Genomic DNA, 25,565 nt, shown 5'->3' with positions numbered 1-25,565 from the left:
TTCTAACACAACAATTCTCTGATTCTCTGATTCTGTTGAAGTTTTGATTGCAAATTCTTTTGGGCAGGAGACCTACGTATCTTTCCCCTTCTGCTGTTGTATGATGGCACAATCTTTCAATCACAATCTTCCTAAATACTGAATTGTTTCCCCTTCAGGAACTAGCCGATGCAACTTGTGATAAATAAGTTGTCTGAAAGGTGGGGGAGAAATGCTAAAAGCGAATAAACAAAAGGAGTATTTTGATTTATTTATTTTTACAGCACCATCAATATATGTGGCCCTTTCCAACATAAGCAAGCAAAGATGAAGAAAGGCTTTGCTTGCTACTTGCCAGAAATAACTTCTGTTCTTGTTGTTTTAAAATTCTGCCACTTGGGATAAAAGGAGAAAGGGAAAGGAAGGAAAACATAAGCCGAAAGATAAAAGTCAGAGGCAGATGTTTTCCTGTACATATAGCAAATGGCACAGGGGTCATTCCTACAATCTTATGATTGCATTGTTTCATGCTGGCACTGATCTACAGTTTGGAAAAATGCTCTAAGCAGAGTGGTTTAACCATCAGTCCCTCTTCACAGGGAACTCTGGGTGCAAACCCGACTGAATTCAATGCTACTTATGTCTGAATAAATATACATAGCCAGAATGGGGAACCTGTTGTTCAGCTCCAGCTCCCATGATCACAGATGAGCCAACCCCAACACAGGCAGCCCATCCCTGGGTCGGAAACCTCAATTTGATTATTATTCCAGAAGATTAATAAGAGCTTAAAAAAAAAAGACTTTGAACTTACAGTTGCATTCCTGTTGTACCACATCATACTTTGTTTAAAACACTCTTTGTTTCCTTTAGTGAAAAGAAGAATTAGTCATTATTTATTTTCTTTTTCATCACTGTTTGCTGAATGAGCGGTGTATGTTTTCTGTTCGCAAGAGAGACCTTTTATGGCTAGAGAGATCTTTCGTGTAACCGGTCTTTTATTTGTGTGTGTGTGTGTGTGTGTGTGTGTGTTTAAAAAATACTGGTGAATGGAAATATGAGGCCATACTTAGGAGGATCAGGGTACGTAGAGCCCCTGCCTAACAGCCTGAGAGCTGCTGCCAGTCAGAGTGCAGGCCAGCCACCAACCTGAGCCCTGCCTTCATGTTTTGGACTACAACTCCCATCAGCCCCAGCCAGCTGATGGGAGTTGTAGTCCTGAACAATGCGAGTGAGAGAGAGCACCATGCTGGTGAAGGCTAGTGTAAACAAATGCAACATCCTGTTATAAGGAAGTTCTCTACCATTTTATGGTGTGCATGTAGATCCCGCAGTTTTAAGCCCCACTTTTTTCCTGACCCTTTGTCTGCAGCCTCTCTTCCCCTGACATTTCTTCCCCCTCCTTCCCCAATTTAAGTGGCAAACACATTGGCCCCTCCACTAAGGCCCAACTCCCTTAAATGGAATCAAAATCTCATAGCAGATTGTTGGTAATGTCCCTTCTTGCTTCTCTCCCTCTTCTGTATTCTTTCCCTTTACTATTGTTATGAGTTGGGGGGCGGGGTTCAGTTTGGATGAAAACCCTTCCAAACTTTTGATCCTGTGTCTCTGAGAGCAGAACTTATAAAAGAGGGCTTGCCAAACCAGTTCCTTTGTTTGAGTGGCTAGTTAAGTACCACAATTTAGCATATCCAAAGAGGTTGCTCTGCATCTTAAAACACCAGGGTGGGCCTTTCCCCTCACCCCCTTCACCTGACTGGTATGTAGGAGAACAATAGCCGCAGTTGGATTGTGAGACATCGCTTGCTCGCTGTGTTGCTCTGAGCTGAACTTGGGGGCTCCCCTCAAAACTTAAAAGGGAAGCAAGTCCTTTTGGGGTGTTAGTGCTGTGAGCCCCTCCATCCTATGCTCATATGTGTCGGTAAGTGTAAATATATCCCAAAGACACCACAGTCTCTTCTGACCTTCATTCCAAGGAAACCAAACCTGTTGTGCCCTCAATCTTTCCCAACATCAGGGTCTTTTCCAGGGAGTCTTCTCATGAGGTGGTCAAAGTATTGGAGTCTCAGCTTCAGGATCTGTCCTTCCAGTGAGCACTCAGGGCTGATTTCCTTAAGAATGCATAGGTTTGATCTTCTTGCAGTCCATGGGACTCTCAAGACTCTCCTCCAGCACCAGAATTCAAAAGCATCAATTCTTAACCAAACCTAGTAAGCATGGGAACTCCCAGAATCTCTCAGCATTCAAAGATCGAGGTGGTGCATAACAATATTGTCTCTTTTCTAATGTTCTTTCCCCTTTTTTATTTCTATTTTTATTTTAGGTCTAACAAGTGCATTTACAATACAGGAAAGATTATGTAAAAATTTTGTCTTTTCGTTAAAACATTTGTAAAATAAGATGAAAAATATTTTTTTAAAAAAAATATATATATACAGTAAGGGAAAGAAGTTTTAGCACCTTCATAAACCATAATTCTTCACTTATCTGTACTGCCCTCATTACCATTTTCTGTTGTTACATACATTTGTAAAGGCAATGGCTGCATCTTTCCCTCCTTTTAGTAGGTTGCTGTTAAGAATGTTTATTATCTTTAACAATAAATAAAATGGGCCGTGGGAAGGGATGAACTATGTGTGTTACACTAAACTCCTTGGAGAAAGAAACATCTAATAATTTTATTCGTGTAAAAAAATAATATTGCCCAGCTTTTCAGCTGATAAAGCCTCCCAGATCAGATCAGGAATAAAACAAAAATAAGAATGAGTAATGACTCGCCACCCCCTGGCAGCAGTTGTGGAGAGAGGCATGTCTGGGTCTCCAGACAACCAAAGTCATACTGAACATCAGCAATTAGAATTACTCTGGCTAAGCCCCACACTCCATTATGACATCATCCTCTTGCCCACCTCAGTTATGATGTCACAGTGAGGTCAGCTAGAACGTTCCTTTCCAGTTGCCCTTAGTGCGACAGTGCCCAGCTGGTCATGTCCTCTTGGGCATCTACTGTGGCTCTGCTCCTGGGTTTGGCCTTGGCCTTCACTGATGGTAGCCTGTACGAGGGCCACTCCCTGGGGCCGCCATGTGTCCCAGGCCAGCCTTGCACAGTAGCCTTCATCTCTGACAACCCAGTGATCCTGCGCTGCCCCCATGTCTACTTCAAGATTTTCGTCAGTTGGCAATACCTGGACCCAGCCTGGGCGAAGGAGCAGCCCGTCACCTTCCTGCGCTCAGGGGGCCCCATCTGGCCCTTGCTCAGCCATGCCAAGTTGAGGAGGTTGCGCTTCAAATCCCAGCTAGTCGCTGGCAACCTGTATATCCCAAACCCCAGCGTGGAGGACTCCGGCTTGTACACCTGCCGGGCAGGCGATGCCACGATCGCCTACTACGACGTGGATTTCCAGGATGCCGGGAGCATCCATGTCTCACACGCAGGCCTCGGGGAGACGACCCTGGGCAATTCCACCGCCGAGCTAGAAGACGGAGCGCGGGCCAAGCTGTTCACCTCCTGGAGCCCTTGGCAGTCTTGCGACCGCTGCGGCAACCCCGGAGAAAGGAAGCGAGTGGGTTTCTGTTATGCCCAGGTGACCTGGGAGGACCGGCACGAAGAAGATCCACTGCCCTGTGGGATGGTCAGGAGGAAGCACCCGGCGTTGCCGCGAAGGGGCCCGGAGCTGCGAGTGGAAAGCTGCCAGGTGCCCTGCGATGCGTCTTACCTGCTGTCCCAGGATCAGGCCAGCGCCGTTCCGCTCCTCGTCTTCACCACTTACCACCCCCAGCTCAAGACCGTCGCCCACCTGCGCTGCCCAACCTCTTCCATCTACAGGTACGGACCTCAAGCTCGCTCCGTGGTAGAGCCACGGGCCCTGGCTCAATCCCTGGCAACCCCAGTTAAAAGGAGCAGGCAGAAGGCAGCAGCATCTTTCTCTCTTTAAGACCTTGGAGAGAGAGCCACTGCAAGGCAGACACTAAGACCGGGGTTGGCAAACTAAGGCCCGGGGGCCAGATGTGGCCCACCGGGCTCATGCCGCCCACTCAGTCAGTCCCCACGCTGAACCAGTGTGGCGTGGAGGCCGCGCCATGCGGGGTCTGACTTCCGCAACACTGGCATGGCTTCGGATTGGCTGCAAGAAGCTCCTGCAGCCGATCCGAAGCCGTGGACGCCTCTAACCGATGCCCCTTCCTTCTCGCCGACGTGGCCGCATATGGGCAAGAGCCGAGCGGGAGGAAGCGGCGGCAGTGGGGAGGCTGTCTCTGCCACCCAGGCCAGCGGCATGGGGTCTGCGGGGCACAGAGCCAAGGCAGAGGACAATGACGACGCTGTCGAAGACGAGGCAGTGGCTGCGGCATGAGTGGCAGCGGTGGGGGGGTCTTTTTGTGATGGGGGTCCTTTGGGGGGTGCTTTCAGGAGAGGGTGGGTCCGGCCCCCCACAAGGTCTGATGGACAGTGGACCGGCCCTCTCCTGAAAAAGTTTGCTGACCCCTGCACTAAGACTATACCAAATGCAAATGGACCAATGGTCTGTAAGGCAGCTCAGTATGCTGTGTCTCCTTGATACGTCGTGTCTCTAGCCCCACACTTGCCTTGCAGGATTATTGTGACGATAAAATTGGGGAAAGCCCTTGGTATCCCACCATGAGCTCTTCAAAGGGTGGGTGGGATGGAAGTGTAGTGAACAGGTGGAGCTCAGTGCTCCATGAAACAACTGCCTTCTGGCACAGCACATCCCATTTGGCCGCCTGAGGCAAAACAGGAAGGTGCCGCTGCTGCAGCCGCACTTGCTGCGAAATCTCACCGGCGGTTGGAACCCTAGAAGCTGCCACTGAAGCCACTTCTCTTGTGACAGTGGGTGGAGTTCCCGTGATGGCTGCGGAGAAGCAGATGTGGCTTTTGGCTAGACCCAGTGAAAGCCCTGAGACAGCTCGCTGGAAGCCGCAGCCGCTTCTCACTTCTCTGTTGGGGAAGGGCATCAATGGGAGCATGCCCCCCCCCCCCGGATTCCACCGCCTGAGGTGGTGGTTTCAGTTTGTCACACGGGCGGGTGGCTGCTGACTGCAAGGAACCGAAAGCATCTTATTGTTGCCTTGGTGTTGTTGCCATCAATGGCTATTCAGAAGCATTCCTCTTCCAGCAATGCAGGTAATGTGCCCCATGCCAGATCTCTAGAAAAGCAGCCAGCATCCTGAAATATACTCGGGAGTCGAGAGTGGATTTCATGCTCTTTATTCAGCTCATAGTGGTGAGGAGGAATGAATGTTCCCCCAAAGTATCTGCTTTATATACATTACTTACACAATGGGCTGTACGTGATTGGCTAATTCCGGGATTCTCCTGTAGGCCAATCAGGTTGTGGATTCACTTCCATCTGGAGCTGGATTGAGTGGCTCCTGCGGACCAATCATACTGCTGCATTGTTCTAGGACCAATCAGACTGCTGCATTCTGAATCCTATTGTTCTAGGACCAATCAGACTGCTGCATTTTGGATCCTATTGTTCTAGGACCAATCAGACTGCTGCATTCTGAATCCTATTGTTCTAGGACCAATCAGACTGCTGCATTTTGGATCCTATTCAACTCAGTACACAACACATCCCAAAATGTCTCCAGAGCTTACAGCTGATCTCTCTCTCTCCCCCTCCCCCTCTCTTTTACACACACACACACACACACACAGACAGACAGAGAGAGAGAGAAAGAGAGAGAGGGAAGGAGGGAGAGGGAGAGAGAGAGAGAGAGAGACCCAGATTGCACCTTCCTTAGATGGGAAAGGGGAAATCCACCCTCCTTTTTTCCTGGCTGAAAGATTTGATTTATCAGACTATTTTAGCATTCCACTTGACCTCTTTCTTGTCCACGCCATGAACCTAAGACACCATCTATGCAAGGCTTCGCTATCCACTTCTTCCAGCAACTCATCCTACACGCTAGACAGGAGGGCACAGAAGAACCTTTGATTTTTTAATCTGCCCCCTTTTCACCCCAATAAAATAGTCAAATGTAGCACAGGCCCACATGTGTGTACTCAGAAGTAAGTTCCTCTGAATTAGATCCCATGTAGGCTGTGTAAACATTACGCGGCTAGGTACATGTTTCCCAATCCAGATCAAAACTGGTTTGAGGGGCAAATCAAAATGCAACCTTTCATTAAAAACTACAGAGGAAATATGGATTGTGGCCAAGATTGTGTGCGCAGTGCTCCCCCAGCAAGCAGTGGGAGCACGCTGGGTGCAGAGTAAATCATAGAGTTGGAAGAGGCCATGAGGCTCATTTTGCCCAGCCCCCTGCAATGCAGGAATCTTTTGCCCAACGTGGGGCTCAAACCCCCAACCCTGAGATTAGGAGTCTCATGCTCTACCGACTCTGCTGTGAGTGTGTACACAGCTTTCCGCCCCAAGTACGTCTGCATAGAATTAAAGTTGGCTGCACACACGTTGTACATTTAAAGCACGTTGTTTCTGCCCAAAGAATCCTGGGAACTGTAGTTTATCCTTGACACAGCTACAATTCCCGGCTTCCATAACAAACTACCGTTCCCAGGATTCTTTGGAAGAAGCTATGCATGGTTTGTATGCAGCCATATATGGTTTGTTCCAATTCTTTCACCATCCTAGCCATTAGCTGCTCACCCACCACAATCTTCAGCACGAGGAAATGTCTGTGTGAATGAAGGGGAGATGCTGTCCCATATAAGTGTTCTCACAGCACTTAAGTTTCGCCTGTCTATGTTCTCTCTCTCAAATAAAAGAAAAAAGCCAGTTAATGATTGACAGGTGACTCGACTTTCACCTCCGGATGCAAGGCCAAAATGCCGATTAATAGCTGGGGGGGTGGGAGGGGACTAGAAAAGTATCAGTAACAGCAAACCGAATCCTACTCTTTAGTGAAGCAGGAAACAGTTCACAGGAAAAGCAAGAAGTTATGTAGGAATAAAGACATTTGAGACGAGGCTAAAGCGAAAGTTTAACATCAGTCTGCTATGTTTGGCAGGATGGGAATCCGATGATCTCTGGATCTGGCCCTGATAACGATCTCACTGCTGTTTATATTGCATCCTGACAAATATTTGAAAAAAGCCGGTCCTGCCCTGCCATTCTTGTTGTGTAGGACATTGGTAGCACAATGTCTTTTCTCAGCCTGAAATTGTTTGTGCTCATCCTCAAGAAGATGATGCTTTTGATCTAGATAGATTTTAGCTCCTGTTGTATGCAATAGGGAATGTGGTTACGTGATGGGCTCTCCTTGATGAGGTAATCCACACCTTTTCCTACCTGCACGTTCTCCCAGGTGAAGGAAGAAGGAAGTGGTGGTTGCAGTCTTTGCATATGTATCCACCCACAGTGTTATTGGACAGGTGCGATGGATACACACACAAGCACATTTGTTTTTACCTGTTTTCAAACAGACACACACTGGGGCAATGCAGAATCAGTCTGCAACGAGCGTCTATTTGATGAATGAAACCAGTTTCTCAAGAAGTGCTTTTCAGGGGCAAAAAATAAAAAAATGCAGTTTATTTAGATAGCATGTGGACAATTCAGCAAGTCTCCATTGCTTCTAGAACAAAAGGTCATGTGTCAAAAGTACAAAGTTTTCAGCACTTGCTTAAACTTCTTGTTTTGTTTATTTAGGCATTCCCTGAAATGCAGCCCAACCACATAACTACTGGATAGATAATCTGAATTAACTTATTCTGATTTGCATGTTATGGCATTTTGTGATATTATGCTGCATACAGCTTTGGCATTCTTTATGATGGGCGGTATAGACATTTGTAATAATTTTAAGTAGACGACCTGTCAGCCAATGCAAAGCAAGACAATGAAACAAGGACTGACTCTAGACATATATATATATATATATATATATATATATATATATATATCTCACTCACTGTGAAAGTGCTTTTCAAAAAGTGTTAAAACGTTTATTGAATTTGCCATTAGCCCACCATTGCCATCTAGTGTCACGTTTGTATGATGCACTTGGAAAGCACTTAAAATGTTATATTTGCAGCTGTATAGCTGAGTCCAAAATATTGCTGCTACCTTTGTCTGCCAATCATTTCTGTGCCTTTCCACAAGACCAGGAACTTGGGAGGCAGCAGCTGTCTCGATTCTTGCTGAGTATTTGGGTAGAATATAGTCTGTGTGGTTTTTCTTAATATTATCTGTAAGGTAGAGCTGGGGACTCCAGGTCCCATCAACCCTAGCGAGCATGGGGGCGGGGAATTATAAGCCACAAAATCTGGAAGGCCAAAGGTTCATACCTGTGTCAACTGCCCCGGAAAAACCAAACACCTTGTTTTTTCCTGATTCAGGTAGGTAGCCATGTTGGTCTGTTGTAGTCATAATAAATAACGAGATGAAAGATATTATATATATGATCCAAAAAGAACTCCCTTAAGAGAATCAAGTCTTTTTGTCTTAAGACAGTCTTTAAAAGAATCTTTCAAAAAAAGTTTTTTTAAATAATTCCAGTAGCACCTTAAAGACCAACTAAGCTTTCTAGGTATGAGCTTTCGTGTGTATACACACTTCTGCAGATACTAGTTTTTTCCAGGAAGTGTATGAATGCCATGTTGGGTGTCGTGCTCTCATGCGATTTTGGGCCAAGACCTTGCCCCCCCCCCAGCATTTGGGGGGGGGTCTGTGATCTCACATGGTACCCCAGAACATGTGTTTTCCGGATTTACGATCTCACACAGGAGTGCAGACCTCAAATAGAGTTTCCCAGTTTGGGGCCATGTTGTGATGGGGGGGGGGGGTGAAGTTTCTCTATCCCTGTTAGAAACAAAGTAAGTTATGCTTGGAATTACTGGATTGTATTTAATGTTGGTCCTACTCAGGGTAGACCCACTGAAAATAAAGGAGATGACCAAAGGAGGTTCACCAATTTATTTAAAAGCACTATTTTACCACTTTAAAGGCCATGGCTTCCCTCTGGGAAGAACTCTGGGAACAGTAGTTTGTTAAAGCTGTTGAACGTTGTTAGGAAATTCCCTCTCAGAAATGCCCAACACCCTTAGCAAACTATAGTTCCCAGGATCCTTTATTGCCATGACTGTTAAAGTGTTAGAAGAGTGTTTTACAGTGGTACCTTGGGTTAAGAACTTAATTTGTCCTGGAGGTCCGTTCTTAACCTAAAACTCTTCTTAACCTGAGGTACCACTTTAGCTAATGGGGCCTCCCGCTGCTGCCGCCGTGCCGCCACCGCACAATTTCTGTTCTCATCCTGAAGCAAAGTTCTTAATCTGAGGTACTATTTCTGGGTTAGCGGAGTCTGTAACCTGAAGCATCTGTAACCTGAAGCGTATGTAACCTGAGATACCACTGTATATGTATATCATGAATGAGAGCTGTAATTTAGTTCAATACAGCCTACTTTTTAAAAAAAGCATCCTTGACTAAGGCAATGAATTAATCACCTCAGGCACCTGTAGTTAATTGGCTAGGATGCTAACTGCACAGCAACAGCCTGCATTTCTGTCTGCAAAATGTTCTCCCCCCCCCTTCTTTTCTTCAGTCCTGTGTACTGGCAAGCAGGCCCCACCATGCTGACCCGCCTTGAACTTCTCCAGAAGAATAGCTCCCAGAGCCTGGACAAGGCCACCGGCGGCGGGATCCTGCGTCTCTCCTTCCAGAATGAATCGCATGGGGCTTATTACCAGTGTTATGTCAACGGGCACCTGGTGGGCAAGTTCATCGTCGCCTCTTCTGGAGTCGTGCCAGTCTCTGGGGAGCATGGCCACACCTACTCCATCATCGAGGCGCTGATTGTTGGGCTCTCCATGTTCCTTGTTTTCCTGATGTTCCTCAGCATCATCCAGTCCTGCCGCAGGAAACCCGGAACCACCATGGTCTAACTGGGATGCAGACAACCTCTTGGACATCCCAGAAAAGCAGGGCATGGATTGCTGACTAATAAAAAATATTGACTAGCAATACGTTTGGAGTCAGTCTTGAGCCCTGGAGCTGTGTGTAGGGAGGGGAGGGCTTGAAATCTGTGTTGGTTGGAGTGATGCTATACAGTAAAAAAGGTAAAGGACCCCTGGACAGTTAAGTCCAGTCAAAGGCAACTATGGGGCTGCGGCGCTCATCTCGCTTTATTGGCCGAGGGAGCCAGTGTTTCTCAAAAGACAGCTTTCCAGGTCGTGTAGCCAGCATGACTAAACCGCTTCTGGTGTAACGGAACACCGTGACGGAAACCAGAGCACACAGAAAGGCTGTTTACCTTCCCACCGCAGCGGTACCTATTTATCTACTTGCACTGACATGCTTTCGAACTGCTATGTTGGCAGGAGCTGGGACAGTAAAGGTAAAGGTAAAGGGACCCCTGACCATTAGGTCCAGTTGTGACCAACTCTGGGGTTGCGGCGTTCATCTTGCTTTATTGGCCGAGGGAGCCAGTGTACAGCTTCCGGGTCATGTGGCCAGCATGACTAAGCCGCTTGTGGCGAACCAGAGCAGCGCATGGAAACGCCGTTTACCTTCCCACCAGAGCGGTACCTATTTATCTACTTGCTCTTTTATCTACTTGCTTTCAAACCGCTAGGTTGGCAGGAGCAGGGACCGAGCAATGGGCGCTCACGCCATCATGGGGATTTGAACCACCGACCTTCTGATCGGCAAGTCCTAGGCTCTGTGGTTTAACCCACAGCGCCACCCTCGTCCCAGGCAGGATTGCAGTTGCAAATTCAGCTGTTCACAGGCACACACCTCTTCTAAGATTATACAACCTTCTTAAGATTATGCAATGATAATAATTATTAGGGACGCATTGCAACAATCTATGCAGATCGCCATGTGTTGTCTTTCAGCGAGATCAGCTATTTTCTGTGCACATACATGGGCAAATGGTTTGGAAAGCTCCAGTATCGTCTTTCGGAGCTGTGTTTTCCAAGGCACGTAACAGAACTTGCACATCCTTCTTTTGAAGCACCTTGTGTTTTCAGTGTCCCTAAATGCTTAGCTTTGGAGCACACAGAACTCCTCTTCCGTGTACTTCCTGTACACCTTCTCCCGAGTGACCCTAGGAGCCAGTCTTCAGCAGCTGACTCGTGTCCTTTCACACTGATTGTCTCCAATCAGAGCAGAGGGCCAGAAGAGTTCTCTAAGTTGCCCAAGGGTTCCCTTGTCATGTTGACTGGGAGGGTCTAGGACAGACATAGGCAAGCTCGGCCCTCAAGATGTTTTGGGACTACAACTCCCATCATCCCTAGCTAACAGGACTGGTGGTCAGGGATGATGGGAACTGTAGTCCCAAAACATCTGGAGGGCCGAGTTTGCCTATGCCTGGTCTAGGATGCTGGAGGCTGGGGCCTTGCTGCAGAAATAGTAACAGGTCCTTGATCACCCATGACCAAGGACCGCTACTCCTCTGGTACCAGGAGAAGATGTGCTGTATCAAGTATGCGAGCCAAGCCACACATTGCATTAATCACCTTTTTAAAAAGGTGCGCTTAACACTGCCAATTTTGAAAAAAAAGAAACCGCACAGGATTCACGTTCCAGATCAAGGCCCTGCGCCACTTTCCTGCTTACCCACTGTTACTATTCCCCAAAGACGCTATTTACCACTTATAATGATCTTTAAGGGCAAATAGCCGCAGGGCAGATTCCAGCAGAATCGGGATCAGGCTGCTTTCCTTTCGAAATAGGAGATTTTAAGCATGTTTCGTAGCAGTGTGATTAACGTGGGAATCTGTGGCCTTCAAGATGATGTTGGACCTCAGCTCTCATTGTCCCTGCTGGCTGGAACTGAGGGGAGTTCGAGTCCCACAAGATGTGGAGAGCCACAGGTCCCCCCACTGATGGAATAAGTAGTTTGGTCCACAATGGAGGCTGTGATGAGGGGATTCATGTTCACGTCAACACAACACAAGAGGGCACTGTGGTATAAGGCACTCATCCACAGATTTTGATTGGGGTGCAGGTGCAGGTACAATCACCCAGTGAGTTCAGTGGCAACCAACACTCCCCTCCAAGCAACCCTCTGGGACCCTCCCCAGGGTGGTCAGGCATCAACTCCCCAAGCTCCTCCCATTCTTCCCCAGGATTGGACCATTCCGTCCATGACATCTCCAAGGGACTCATGATGACAATAGATCCAGCTAATCAGCTGCACTGGCTGAACACAGCACAAGGTCTTCCACAAGTGCGACGGGCTTTCCCATCCCCTTTTTAACTGGCTGCACTTCCAGGTAGAGATTGAGGGGCGGGGGAAGAGAGCACGAATTTAATTCAGTTCACGTTTAAAGGCAGATCTATAAAATCCACACGCTGCAAAACAATGAGTCACAGCCATCCTTTGAAGTCTGCACTGACCCAAATCGTGCAATGCAGTTCTCCCAACCAAACGATGTTTACAAAAAAATGCACATATTATGTGAATTACATAAGATGTGTACAGAAGAACACACATTTTAGTGAAAATAGTATTTTAAAATGCATGTTAGGGAAATTGCTTGCAAAAAAAGTGCACACCAGTCAAAACTGCATACAAAATTTGCTTTGTTAGGAGAAATTTGCAAACAAATTTAAAAATGCTAAAGAATTTCCATGAGGGTTTTTTTTTTAAATTGCTGCAGAAATGTGGGCAATTTTAACTCAAGATGGGGGGAAAGAGAGAACTGAAACTGATAGCGCCTTCCACCCCTGATTTCAGGTTAAGGGGCAGAACTAGGGTGACCAGATTCAGTTCATTGGAAGCTGTCTTATATCACGGTTAGACTATTTGTCCATCTGGCCTGGTACCATTTACAGCCTTTTACCACTTACTCTGACTGGCAGCAGCCAATGTGTGCCCAACACAGTCTGTGGGGTGGCATTTTTCACCTCCAGAGTTCCAGTTAAGCACATCAATTTAAGAACGAAGCAGAGAGAGATCCAAAAATGGGAGAATGCAATTTATAAGAAGACGGGAAGAAGAAGAAGAAGAAGAAGAAGAAGAAGAAGAAGAAGAAGAAGAGGAGGAGGAAGAGGAGGAGGAGGAGGAGGAGGAGGAGTCTGGATTTGATATCCTATTTTATCACTATCCTAGGGAGTCTCAAAGTGGCTAACATTCTCCTTTCCCTTCCTCCCCCACAACAAACACTCTGTGAGGTAAGTGAGGCTGAGAGACTTCAGAGAAGTGTGACTAGCCCAGCAGCTGTATGTGGAGGAGCAGGGAACTGAACCTAGTTCACCAGATTACGAGTCCACTGCTCTTAACCACGACACCACACGGGAAAAACAGAATTAACTAGCTATCAGGAAAACTAACACGTTTCCAAGCAACCGACAAGGCAAGGTGAATGGAGATTCATGGACAATAAGAACTAGGTCAGATTTGTACCATACATTGAAAGCACACGGCTGCCCCCAACACATCTTGGGAGCTGTAGACTCAAGACTCCCATTATGGCCAAGGCTGATGGGAGTTGTAGTCCAACAACACCTGGAGGGCCACAGGTTCCCCAGCTCCCTGCTATATGTCTGTGCTTATTTACAAATAATGTGGCAAGGGGTGGACGCAGGGGCGATCCAGGCAGCTGGTTCAAACCAGAATGCCTTTGGGGTCAATTAAACTATCAGGCCCCTCCAGCGCGCAGAAAACATCCACGCTCTTCTCTCGGAGACAATAGGTCAATTCTCTGCTGCCAACTGCTATGACTTAGTAGCCAGGGCAAACAGTCCCTGCAGCCTTTGTCTTCGCAATGAATCACCCTGGTGCGCACGGTAGCCGTTGCTTGACTCATGCCTGCTCACAACCGCGGCCTTTGTCTCCAGCTCTCGGGATGGCACGGTGGGTGACTGACACAGCCCTCTCTCGCCCTGTGCCAGGGACAGCAAAGAAGGGCACTTCCATCTTCCCACTGCCCAGGGCACAGAACTCCTAGCCTTTGGCTCCTGGGAGAGAAACCAGGCACATCCCTCAGGTGTCTGTTTTGTTTTTAATATTTCTCTTTGCTAACAGGCAGCGGGTGAGTTGAGAGATCCGGCACAAGGCCTTGAAATATATATATTTGCTATGGTGGTATCCAATTTTATTTTATTTTTTTTAAAAAATATTTATTTGGTTTTTCAGATTAAATCTTTACAGCCACGTATTCAACATACAACATAAAAACAAGATTCCAAGGAATCTCTTGTACTTTCCTCCTTCCTCCCCTTTGTGGGTCCTATTGTTAATCATTTCCTCCTGCATCTTTTATAATAATCCAAATCTTTTATCTCTCCATTGTATCCAAAATTTGCCATTAAACTACAAGTGATATTCCAATCCTACTAATGGTTTTAACTGTTTACAATGGTCTTTAAGATAAGTTATAAATTTCCCCCATTCCTTATTAAAATTTTGGTCTTCCTGGTTTCTGATTCTTCCAGTCATTTTAGCCATTTCAGCATAATCCATCAACTTCATCTGCCATTCTTCTCTGGTAGGGACTTTATCTTCTTTCCATCTCTGAGTGGTATCCATGCCGCTCACGGCAGGCCCATTGAGCTTAATGCACATGAGTAGCTTATGTCCATCAGTTCCAATGGGTCTACATTTGAGTAGAACTTAGTTTGATACAATCCTATGGAATTGTCTCTGGGGCGAATGACTACACCCAGACTTAGGTGGTGTTCACACCATCCATTTAAAGCACATGTCTTCCCCCCAAAGAATCCTGGGAACTGTAGTTTATCCCCTCAAAGGGCTTCAGTTCCCAGGTTTCTTTGGGGGAAGACATGTGCTTTACAAGTGTTTTAATTGTACGGTGTGCACACAGCTTAACTAATGTGTATATTTATTAACTTATTATATATATATTTAATGCCACCTTTCCTTCAAGGACCTTGAGGCAGCATACTTTGATCTCCCCCATGTTATCCTCGTCACAACCCTGTGAAGAAGGTTAGACACACAGAGAGGGAGTGACTGGTCGTGAGCTTGGTGGCAGTTTGGGGATTTGAACCCAGGCCTCTCCAGGCCTTGTAGTCCAGAACTGAGTCCAACCAAGGTGCCCCCAACATTTCTGAGCCTGGGGACACATCTAGAAATCTAAGGAGTTGTGTTTGGCGCACCACAGAATAACCATTTTACAGAAGAAAAACTGGCAATGCTCACAATCCTTGCAGAACATCTACACATACATAAAAAACAACACAGGCAAAATAAATTGGAAATGACCAAACCAAAAAGCCCACCAACCCTCACACCCGAACAACTTACAACATTAAAAAAAAAAAACACAGGAGGGGCAAGTTGACTGGAGAGGCACCATCGGGCATCTGTTGCGCTCCTCCCTGGCCTCTGTGTTGCCTGGCAGAGGACCTTCTTCTAGTGGTACTGAGAATTCCTATTATTCTAGGGTTGCTGTATTTCAAAAAGTGGAAATCTGGACACAAAAGAGCAGGGGGGGGGGCAAAGTTGTTATTGCTTCCATTGCTAGTTTCTGAAGCTGCACAAACGTTTGCTACCGATCCTGCAGTTTCCTGAGGCATAATGCTGTTTGAGGGACTATCCCTCAAATTAGCTTCCGTTTCATAGTTCAATAGCACCTGTTGAGCCACATGTTTTTTTCCACTCTGTCCAACACCACTTGTTGGTCCCCCCCTCCTCTTTTTTCTTCCATTATATTCATACTGAAGTGAGTTCTGATGCTGAACTTGCTTGCTTCCATATTACTTTTTAGATAGACCCAGTACATTGTATTGGTGGTTTGAAACCAACTCAAGTAATGCCACTGAAGTGCTGCTAATGGTTAGAGTGCTGGACTAGGTCCTGGGAGACTAGGGTTCGAATCCCCACCTCGCCATGTAGCTGACTGGGTGAATTTGGGCCAGTCATAATCTCTCAGCCCAAGCCTACCTCACAGAGTTGTTGTGAGGATGAAATGAGGAGAAAGAGAACCATGCACGCCTCCTGGAGCTCCTTGGATGAAAAAGGCAGCATATAAATGGACTAAATGAATAATGCCCTCCTGGGGGATACGGAGGTTGGTTGGCAATCTGTCATGCATGATCTAGTTGAGATTCCTGCATTGCAGGGGGTTGGACTAGATGACCCGAAGCTCCCTTTCCTCCTCTAGATTCTAGAGTCTAGAATTCTAAGATTCTAGAGGGGGAAACATTACTAAGCAGCAACTTGGGCAACTCCCCTCCTACCTCCCTTTCTCCCACTGGATCCCGCCCATTAAGACACGGTGAGGCGCGCGATTTGCTATACATTCTCAACATACAAGCCTCTTGTCCAATGAGCGGGAGCCAAAGACTGACAAGCCGAAGGGCGGGGTTTCTTCACATTTTTTCTCCAATCAGAATGTCCAAGGGGTGGATGCGTCATGGGGAATTGCCTGACGGGAGTTGAAGTTCTATCTCCCTCTCATTTGCTCGTCAGGCAGACCGTGGATCGAGCGGACTACAGTTCCCAAGTGCCTGTTCGGCAGCTGAGTTCAGCCTTAGGAAAAGGGAGCGCAGGAAGATTAGAAAAATCTCGGTTTAAAGAATGCGCTGGGTGGAATCGTAGAATTGCAGAGTTGGAAGGGAACCCGAGGGGCATCTAGCCTGCAATGCAGGAACCTTCCCTTTCCCTAATACAGTTTGGGGTCCTGTTCAGGACTATTCTACTCCCCATCCCATTCAGTAGCAATGGCCAGGTGTATCCTAGTTTATAAGAGGACAGTCCTCTGCCTAGTCGGAGTCTGGCTTAATGATCAAAAACCTTCTTATTATTCTTATTCTTATTCTTATTATTATTATTACTTATACCCCACCCATTTGGCTGGGCCTCCCCAGCCACTCTAGGCTGCTTCCAACAATATTAAAAACAATACAGTGGACGCTTGGGTTGCGAACGTGATCCGTACGGGATGCATGTTCGCAACCCACAGTGGTTGCAACCTGCAGCGGCGCATCTGTGCACGCGCAGGTTGTGATTTGGCACTTCTGCACATGTGCAATGCGCAATTTAGCGCTTCTGCACATGCGCGACTGCCAAAACCCAGAAGTAACCTGTTCCAGTACTTCCGGGTTTCGGCAGGTGCGTAACCCGAAAAAGCACAACCTGAAGTGGCTGTAACCCGAGGTATGACGGTAAAACATCAAACTTTAAAAATTTCCCTGAAAGCCTTGAAGCTGCCCAGACACAGCACAGTAGGCCCCCTTCCCCCACTATGGTGAGAAGTCTTTCTGTGTAAATTGCAGAAATCCGTTCCAAATTTACATATGCATAAATAAATTAGGGGCATACAATTTTTACGTAGCTCTGTTTTCCTCTGCAGCCATTTCAGGGCTACAGTTTTCAGAGTTCCTCATGAGGAGGGATTGGTTTAACAACCAAACCCTCTTCACAGGGAGCTGCAGTTTTGTCAGGGCAGCAAAGGTTTCTGGCAGGGGTTGCCAGTCCAGGACCTGAGACCCTTCTGCATTCATCGGGAGAGTGTGTGCACGAATTCCATCGTGCTAAGTTTTTTTTTTTTTTTTTTGCTGCTATTCTGTTAGTGTTGTTAATATTGTTTTATGGATCATGAATGCTGTAGTACGTTTTGAATCCTGTATATGACTTTTGTCGTAATGGTGCTGTTTAGCTTATTTCCCCCCGTCGTTTTGTTAATAGTGCTTTATAGACTGCAATTGTTTTACTGATGATTTACTGTATAATTGTTTTACTGAGGAATTGTTACGATTTATGTTGTATATATGAAGTTCTATTATGCTGCGGTTGTTTACTGTTCGTAAGCCGCTTTGCAATGCATGTGCATAAAAAGCAACGTAGAAATATAATGAAGCAATCAAATCAATCACAGCCGATGCTCTACCACCGAGCTACTGCTTGGACCATGCTACCTGGAGCCGATGAGAGTTGGGATGTCCAAAAATAACTGGAGGGCAGCAGGTCCTGCATCTCCACTATAGAAAGTGTCCTGTGGAAATGCCTCCATATGTAGCTGAAGGCTGAATGATACCCTGAACGGGACAGGAAGATCGAAACCTTGAGCTGGACCTGCAGAACGGAAACCCTGCCAGGAAAACAGTGCTGGTTTTGTCAGTTCAGCCTGTATGACTGCCCCCCCCCCACAAGCATTCATGTTATCCAGACCCCCCACATGGGTTTAACATGGAGACATGTCTTCTCAAATGGATATATGAGTCCAGATTTCCCACATTCAAGCCAGAGCTCTGCTGTCCATCACTCCATGTTGGCTGCTATATTTTGATTTTTATCCATGGTATCAGGGCATGGGATGCGGGTGGCGCTGTGGGTTAAACCACAGAGCCTAGGACTTGCCGATCAGAAGGTCGGCTGTTCGAATCCCTGCGACGGGGTGAGCTCCCGTTGCTCGGTCCCTGCTCCTGCCAACCTAGCAGTTCGAAAGTACGTCAAAGTGCAAGTAGATAAATACTTCCGGCAGGAAGGTAAACGGCGTTTCCATACGCTGCTCTGGTTCGCCAGAAGCGGCTTAGTCATGCTGGCCACATGACCCGGAAGCTGTACGCTGGCTCCCTCGACCAATAAAGCGAGATGAGCGCCGCAACCCCAGAGTCGGTCACGACTGAACCTAATGGTCAGGGTCATCAGGGGCATAGCTAGGCACAGGCTCACGATGCAAATGGGCATGTGCCTGTTTACATGCTTGGATGCCTCTGGGCGAATTAAGGTGTCGGAGACCATGGATCTTACCAGCCCTGTGCTCCACAGTATACCTAGTAAGCAAAATAATATTTTTAAAAAATAAATTAAAAAGGCAAAATGGGAAGATGCCTTGCACATTGCTCCGTCCACTTCGGTGCCACCTACACTAACTGGCAGCAACTCTAGCGCTCTAGGCAGGAGATATTCCCAGCCCTAGCTGGAATTGCTGGGGATTGAACATGGGAACTTCTCCATGCAAGACAGATTCTCTGCCACCGAGGTTTGGCCCTAGGGAAAGAAGGGGGCAGGAGATCAGGGACCTGAAGCAAAATACCTGGGGCTCAGGCCCCTGGGCCACCCGCTGAGAACACCCCTAGCTCAGTTACAGGACCCCTGCTCAACAAAGCAACCCAATCCTAGACTTCTGTTTACTTCCGCAAGTCATTCCTTTCCTGGGTGTTTTGCTCCCCACCCTCCGGTCCTCCCTGCCCCCAATCTCCATCAATACTTAAGCCCGATCTCCACGTCTGGCACATCTGTGTGCATCACTTCATCCTGACATCTCGCCACTGCTGCTCCCTCTACGCCCAAAGTGTACACAGGGGCTCATTGTTCTGGATGCTCAGCTTCCCCTTGTGGGCTGATCTGCCTTGGCTTTCGCTGGCCACTGAGGCTGGCATAACCTGGTACCCTTGGCTGGGTCTGAGGACTTGTCTGGTTTCCCGGGACGTATTTGCTGGAGGAAGGACAGCAGCGATTCCACGAGAAGCCCATCCTCAGATTCTGGGTGAGTGCCGTTTTATTTTACTTTTGTGAGGGGCTTCTGTGGGAAGGCTCACCGATGAGGGCAAAGGACCTGGTTCTTTTTTGTATATTGTCAGAGCATGGATTGATCTCCTAGCAGAGCCAGAGAGCAGTTTCGAATCAAAAGACAGCTGCTAAGGTATTTTTATAGCTTTGGGGGGAAAGGAGATTGCAGTTGTTTGGAGCAGCGGTAGCCAACTTCTGGCTTATGAGCCACATCTGAGGCATCTGTCCCTTGGTGGAACCCCACCAGAACTCAGTCAAGATGTGGGATAAAGCCTGCCTACTGCTTCACTATCAAGAGCAAGAGTCAGGGGGAGACATTTTTGTGGTGTGTGTTCGTGAGATCTTAGCTCAATGGCAGAATACCTGCATCACCCGCAAAAAGACGCAGCAGCTCCAGGTACGGCTGGGAAAGACCCCTGTTAGAAACTGATTTATTTACAATATGCCAAGGAACTCAAGACCCCGTACATGGTTCTCCCTGCTCCATTTTATGCTCGCAGCAACCCTGTGAAGTTGGTTAGGCAGAATGACAGCAACTGGCCCCAGGTCAGCCTGTGAGCTTCATGGTATGTGTACCCCTGCGTACCCCCAGAAAAAAGGCACTGGAGTTATGTGACCCCCAAGCCAAGGAGATAAATAACTATACAACCTTTACAAGATATCTGAAGTCAGCCTTGTATAGGGAATTTTTTTTAATGTTTAATGTTTTATTATGTTTTTATTTATGTTGGAAGCCTCCCAGAGTGGCTGGGGCAACCCAGGCAGATGGGCGGGGTACTGTTATTGTTGAAATTATTATTATTATTATTATTCATTCGAGAAATGCTGGAGGGTATGTAATACTGAGTCAGATGGACCAATAGTCTAACTTAGTGTAAGACAGGCTTGTATGTTCCAGTGATCTACATGCAGGAGAATGTGGAGACATAGGGACATAGGAATCTGCCTTATACTAAGTCAGACCACTGGTCCATCTAGCTCAACTTTGTCTACACTGACTGATAGCAGCTCTCAGGGTTTCAGACAAGATTCTATCCCAGCCCTACCTGGAGCTGTTGGGGATTGAACCTGTGACCTTCTGCTCTCAAGGCAGATGCTCCACCACTGAGCTACAGCTCCTCGGTCCTGAAGTGATAGAAAAAGGGAGAGCTTCATTCAAGATCGCATGCCGAGAATCACAGTTTTGACAGTTCCTTTCTGGCAATGGGTGGGGTGCGTGCAATGTTCTTGCAACTAGAAAAATGGCGCTCTTCAGAAGAAATAGTTGAAATAGAGCCCTAGCGCTAGGGTTATTTATATATTTATTATTTTCAGAAAATATTCCTGTGAGGGTGCCCCTCCAGGAGGTCACTGTTATACAGGAGTGATTTAAGAAGTTTAGGTTTGCATAATGAAAGTGCCTTCTCACCCATGTTGTTCTAAATTTAAAATGCCCTTTTGCTGTTAGAAAAGTGATGGGGAAATACATTGAAAAGGGTGGGATGAATGAACAATTGATGGGAAACAGGTTCAGCCCACCCATGAGGCAAGGTGAGGAGACTGCCTCAGGTAACAGGATTCATTGGTGCAGCAGATCCCGATGTCAGAGCAAGAAGGGAGGTGCCATTTGGTGTGTGTGTGTCCACCTGAAGTGCCAAAATATCTTGGGCTGGCACTGATGGGAAGACATGTAACCACTTTGCATGTGGATCAGGATGAATGTTGAGTCAATGGCTTGTGAGTCCTATAAGAGTCTTTTAAAAATGGCATTCCTCCCCTCCACTCCATGTTAAAGTCAACTTTGCACCATTCTGCTGCATGTCTGCATCATGAGTAGGGATTTGGTTCAGTCCACATTTAAAGGCAAGCTTATCTACTTCACACTCTCTGAAACAATATGTGAACCAAAACACAGGCAACCTTCTGAATTCATACTTATCCAAATTTTGTGATACAGTTCACCAGTTAAGTAATGCACCCAAAAAATGCATATACTTGGATGTATATTCATGGGGAAAACAGGCAAAGATGCATGAGTTTAGGGGAAATTGCTCTAAAATGTGTATCTCAGGTAATATTGCATACAGCCTTGTGCATATTAGGAGACACTCTTTCTAAAATGTTGATGAATTTTCATGAGAACTATATTTAAAAAACATGAGAAACTGAAAATGTTGAGAACTGAACTTAACATTGGAAAGATTAGAAACTGAAATGGACATTTTCACCCATTGCTATTCAGGGGAGGTCATGTGTAAATTTAATGGTGAGCTTCTCTTTCCTTATGTACATTTAGTAGCCCTTGAGAGTGCAGAATTGAGAATATTTAGCTTAGAGCAAGTGACCAGGAATGGTGCAAAGGAATAGGTCTTCTTCGGATCCAAAAGGGTTAATTCAGCAGAACTGAAACTGAATTCAGAAAGTAGGTCAGCCATTGGAAATTGTTATATGAACAATACATTTGGAAATGTTTTAAAACGTGGTGCTGAGAGGAAATCGTTTGCAGTGTTCAGTGGTCGGGTTTGACACTTTTTCAGCTGGTGTTCCCAAAACTCTTAAATCAAATAGTGCCCATTGCCAGGAATGTGGCATGGGAGAAAAATGGAATAAACCTTTCAAGGTTGCAGTTTCCTTTGCAAGTAAATTTGATATGCCACAATTTGCATGAGAATTCCACCCCACCCTCCCAATTCATTTCAGCAGTAACCAGGAAAGCCAGGATGCCAGGGCCAGAATCTTGTCTCTGATGGGAGCACTCTTAGCAAATTGTTTTGCAAATTGCAGAGCGGATGGGCAGGGGTGTGTGTGTGTGTGTGTGTGTGTGTGTGTTGCATTTGAATTCTCAAAGCCTTCATCAAATTTTGAAGTTCTCTGGGTTGGTGCGGTGGCTAATCATAAAACCTTTAGCCTATTCAAAAACACATATTGTTCTGCACAATCCCAGTCTCTGAGTGGCGAGACACGTCGGTGGTGGTTTCAAGCCCTTTTCTGAGGTCTGGAACGAAGGTGAATGGAGACTGTGGCATCTTTAGGTTATATTTACCCATATATACAACCTGAGCATAGTATAGAGGGCATCACAGCACTAATCCTCCAGCAAAGGAATTGGTTCAGCAGCCTCTTCTACTGGATTCTAAGCGTTTCCTGTGCACCAGACATTTTGCAACATATGTTTAAAATGCCCCAGGTTGAATCTCTCGCATTTCCGAGAGCAGAGGATCTCAGCCAGTGTCAGGGGGACACAGTGAGTAGATGGACCAAGGATCTGAGTACAAGGCAGCTATTTCATATATTTATACTGGATGTTAGCCGCAGGTCGCCCTCTCACAATTATCTTGCATTTCCTCTGGATGTGCAGCCAATGCTGTTCAGCAAGGTATAGTCTCCAACAGAAGACTAAAATACAATAACCTATGAAACATTAAAAGCTTCCCTAAACACTGGACGGCTGACAAAAAAGGCACACTGGTTGCTGCTGGGCAGCCTTGGAAAAGATGCTGCTGTCTTCTGGAGATCTGTTGGGTTAGATCTGGTGGAGCGCTTCACTCCAGCACTGCAGCCTAAGGACAGAACTTTTTGCCACGTTGTGTTGTTTTCAGCGGTTACCCGGAGTGAGTAGAAAATTCAGCATGTGGCTTCTTTCCTGTCACGGCGCCCCGGTGACAGGAAAAGCATCACCTGCCGGATTACTGTTGCTGCTAAAACAACTGTGGATGCCCTGTTGGCTCTCCAGTTGGGACTCCCATCAAGTTCCTCCAACCCCAGCCACCTTAGCCAGTGGGCCAGGGATGAGGGAAGTTGTTTTCTGCTCCAGAGGGTAGGACCCGAATCAATGGATTCAAATGTTAAGAAATGAGACCCCGGCTAAACATTACAAAGCACTTACTGACTGTAAGAGCTGTTCGACAGTGGAACAGATCCACCTCAGAAGGTGGTGGATTCTCCTTTGTTGGAGGTTTTTAAACAGAGGTTGGACGGCCATCTGTCAGGGATTCTACCCAAATGCGATTTTGGTTTTAAAACACGTTGTAAGGAGTCTGTATGGGAGTATATTGTATTTAAAAATAGGGTATCAGAGCTTTTAGGGGCTAACCAGGTTGGGATAGCTGCGATAGCAGGCTTGTTGGGTTTTGAATGTCTTATGTAGATTTTTCAGTTTCTTTGTTCTGTATGGGACAATGACAATAAAGATTATCATATCGTATCGAAATTCTTTAGCTCTGATTCCTATGTTGCAGGGATTATAGATGACCTTTGGGGTCCTTTCCAACTCTACAAATCTATGATTCTATGAGTTGCAGCTCAAGACCCAGCTCAGGAGGGGCAAGGTGTGTGTGTGGAGTTATCAACCCTTCCTGCTTCACACTGGAATGGAGGGAATTTATATAACGAGTCCCAAACTGAACAAGCTTTTTTCCCTTTTGGCATGGTGCACGTTTGATTTTATCCACCCGAGGGCAGCAGGGACCCATGAACAAACACAAAGGCCCGCTCAACAAAGGGAGCTTTGAGCAAGCTGCAGCTCCTACATGGTGTTCAGATCTGAGCGTGAAGAGGAGAGCTTTTAATAGCAGACAAAGTGCGGGATTGCTCTTCCGCAGCTATAGCTCTCCCAACCCCTTGTCAGCACCCCGGCAAGATGTATTTTTATGTTCTCTCACATTGGCCGCGCTTTGTGTTTAAACTGTTCTCGCTTGCAACACTTGAAAGTGCAATACAAAGGCATAATAATAATACAAAGCCCCCAGTCTTGAGCTTTGAAAGGTTCCTAAGAGAGGGTATCATTCTCAACGCTGAGGAGGCAGCGTGAGTTCATTTATGCTGCCTCCTTGCTGCCCTGTTCTAAATTTGCAGAAAACAAACCTAAACAACAGCTTTCGTTATCCTCGTTTATTATATTTTTATCTCGCCCTTCCTCCAAGGAGCCCCAGGAAGTATTTCTTATTTATTTCATTCAGGGAAATTATACACCGCTTATTGGTGCTTGTCTCTAAGCAGTGTACAAGGAATGCAATCCAATGAAAATTAAAAATGACGAAGTCAAAATTCAGTTTAAATGCTTTCTGGGATTTTTTTTTTTTTTTAGTATTCAGGTGCTGGAAGTTCAACACGGAAAGTGGGGATTCTCTCACCTCAGATGGAAGAGGCTTCCATAAATTCGTGCCCCCGATATTCAACATATAGCTCCTGATGAATATGAGCATAGAATCATAGAACCATTGAGTTGAAATAGACCCCAAGAGTGCATCCCATTGGATGCAGTGGATCTGAGCCATGGAGGACCACCAACAGTGACTCCCCAAAAGACCTCAGGGATCGGGCAGGGGTATAAGGGATCAGGTGGTCCCTGTGGTATCCTGGACCCAAGTTGGCAAGGGTCTTGCAAAGGTCTTGCAAGGACTTTGAACATGGCCTGGTAGTATATGTGGTTCACTCACCACACCCTTTTATCTTCAGAACAACACTATGAGGTAGGTTGGACTGACAAAGAATAATTGTCCCAAAGTTGGCCCCTGGCTGAATAGGGATTTGAACTTAAATCTCCCCAGTCATAGTCCTAGACTGCGATGGCTATACCACACTGCCTCTCTTTATGTTTTGCTGCTAGGTCACGCCACGATGAGTTTGGGAAAAATTGTGGTGGCATTTGATCACTAGATCTACATGCCTTGTTAAAAGCATGAGATTTGCTCGCCCTGCCCCCACCACATTAACCAATAATGGCCTGCAGAAAACTGGGTTCAAAAAACTACCCTTGAATTTCATTACCAATATGTATCCCAAGTGGCAATTCTGACAGCCAATCTTTCATCATTAGTTACGTTGCCTGGAAACATCGAGCATTCGGAGGCTTTCAAAATTATTTAAGAACTTCAAAATGTTCTTTTGAATTCTCCCGAAATGCTGAGCTGTAACAATATGAAAACACGATGAGCCTCATCGCCATATGCTGATTCTTCAAGACTTAGCAAAGCTGAGAGCCATTTCGATACAAGCACATCCACCGTCTGCTTACAGGAATGCATCTGTAAGATATTGCAATAATCTTTAACGTTTGTGGTGTTTTCTAACCTTTGGTAGAGAGAAGCCCTAGTGACAGATTTTTCTCTGCCAAGATCTAGCGGCCCATTATTTTGGCAGCAACTAAAAGGCTTCCAAGATTAGGGTGGCCATGTGCCCTTTTTTACAGAGGACAG

General features: G+C 46.3%; 2 protein-coding genes across 8 annotated transcripts in view; both read left to right on the top strand.

Annotated features, from left to right (window-relative positions):
* The first annotated feature begins 2,919 nt into the window (after positions 1-2,919).
* On the top strand, positions 2,920-9,923 carry FAM187B (family with sequence similarity 187 member B). The gene is made up of 2 exons (XM_083515277.1): positions 2,920-3,805; positions 9,505-9,923. Exons 1-2 carry the CDS (start codon positions 2,967-2,969, stop codon positions 9,842-9,844), a joined length of 1,179 nt encoding a protein of 392 aa, XP_083371403.1. The 5' UTR covers positions 2,920-2,966; the 3' UTR covers positions 9,845-9,923.
* Positions 9,924-19,117: 9,194 nt separating this feature from the next.
* Positions 19,118-25,565, top strand: part of MAG (myelin associated glycoprotein) — a 76,648-nt gene continuing 70,200 nt past the window's right edge. For 2 of the 7 annotated variants that reach the window (XM_083515238.1, XM_083515239.1), the window contains exon 1: positions 19,118-19,366. In XM_083515238.1, the coding sequence (XP_083371364.1) occupies positions 19,198-19,366 (169 nt within the window). In that variant the 5' untranslated portion in view covers positions 19,118-19,197. The remainder of the gene's footprint in view (positions 19,367-25,565) is intronic. The other 5 variants (XM_083515243.1, XM_083515241.1, XM_083515245.1 and 2 more) reach the window with 5 other exon arrangements.

This window comes from Podarcis liolepis (genome assembly GCF_965112155.1).
Source record: "Podarcis liolepis genome assembly, chromosome: 7".
In the NCBI taxonomy this organism is placed as follows: domain Eukaryota; kingdom Metazoa; phylum Chordata; class Lepidosauria; order Squamata; family Lacertidae; genus Podarcis; species Podarcis liolepis.
The sequence above is the reverse complement of the archived record's forward strand: the minus strand, read 5'-3'. Positions and strand labels throughout refer to the sequence as shown.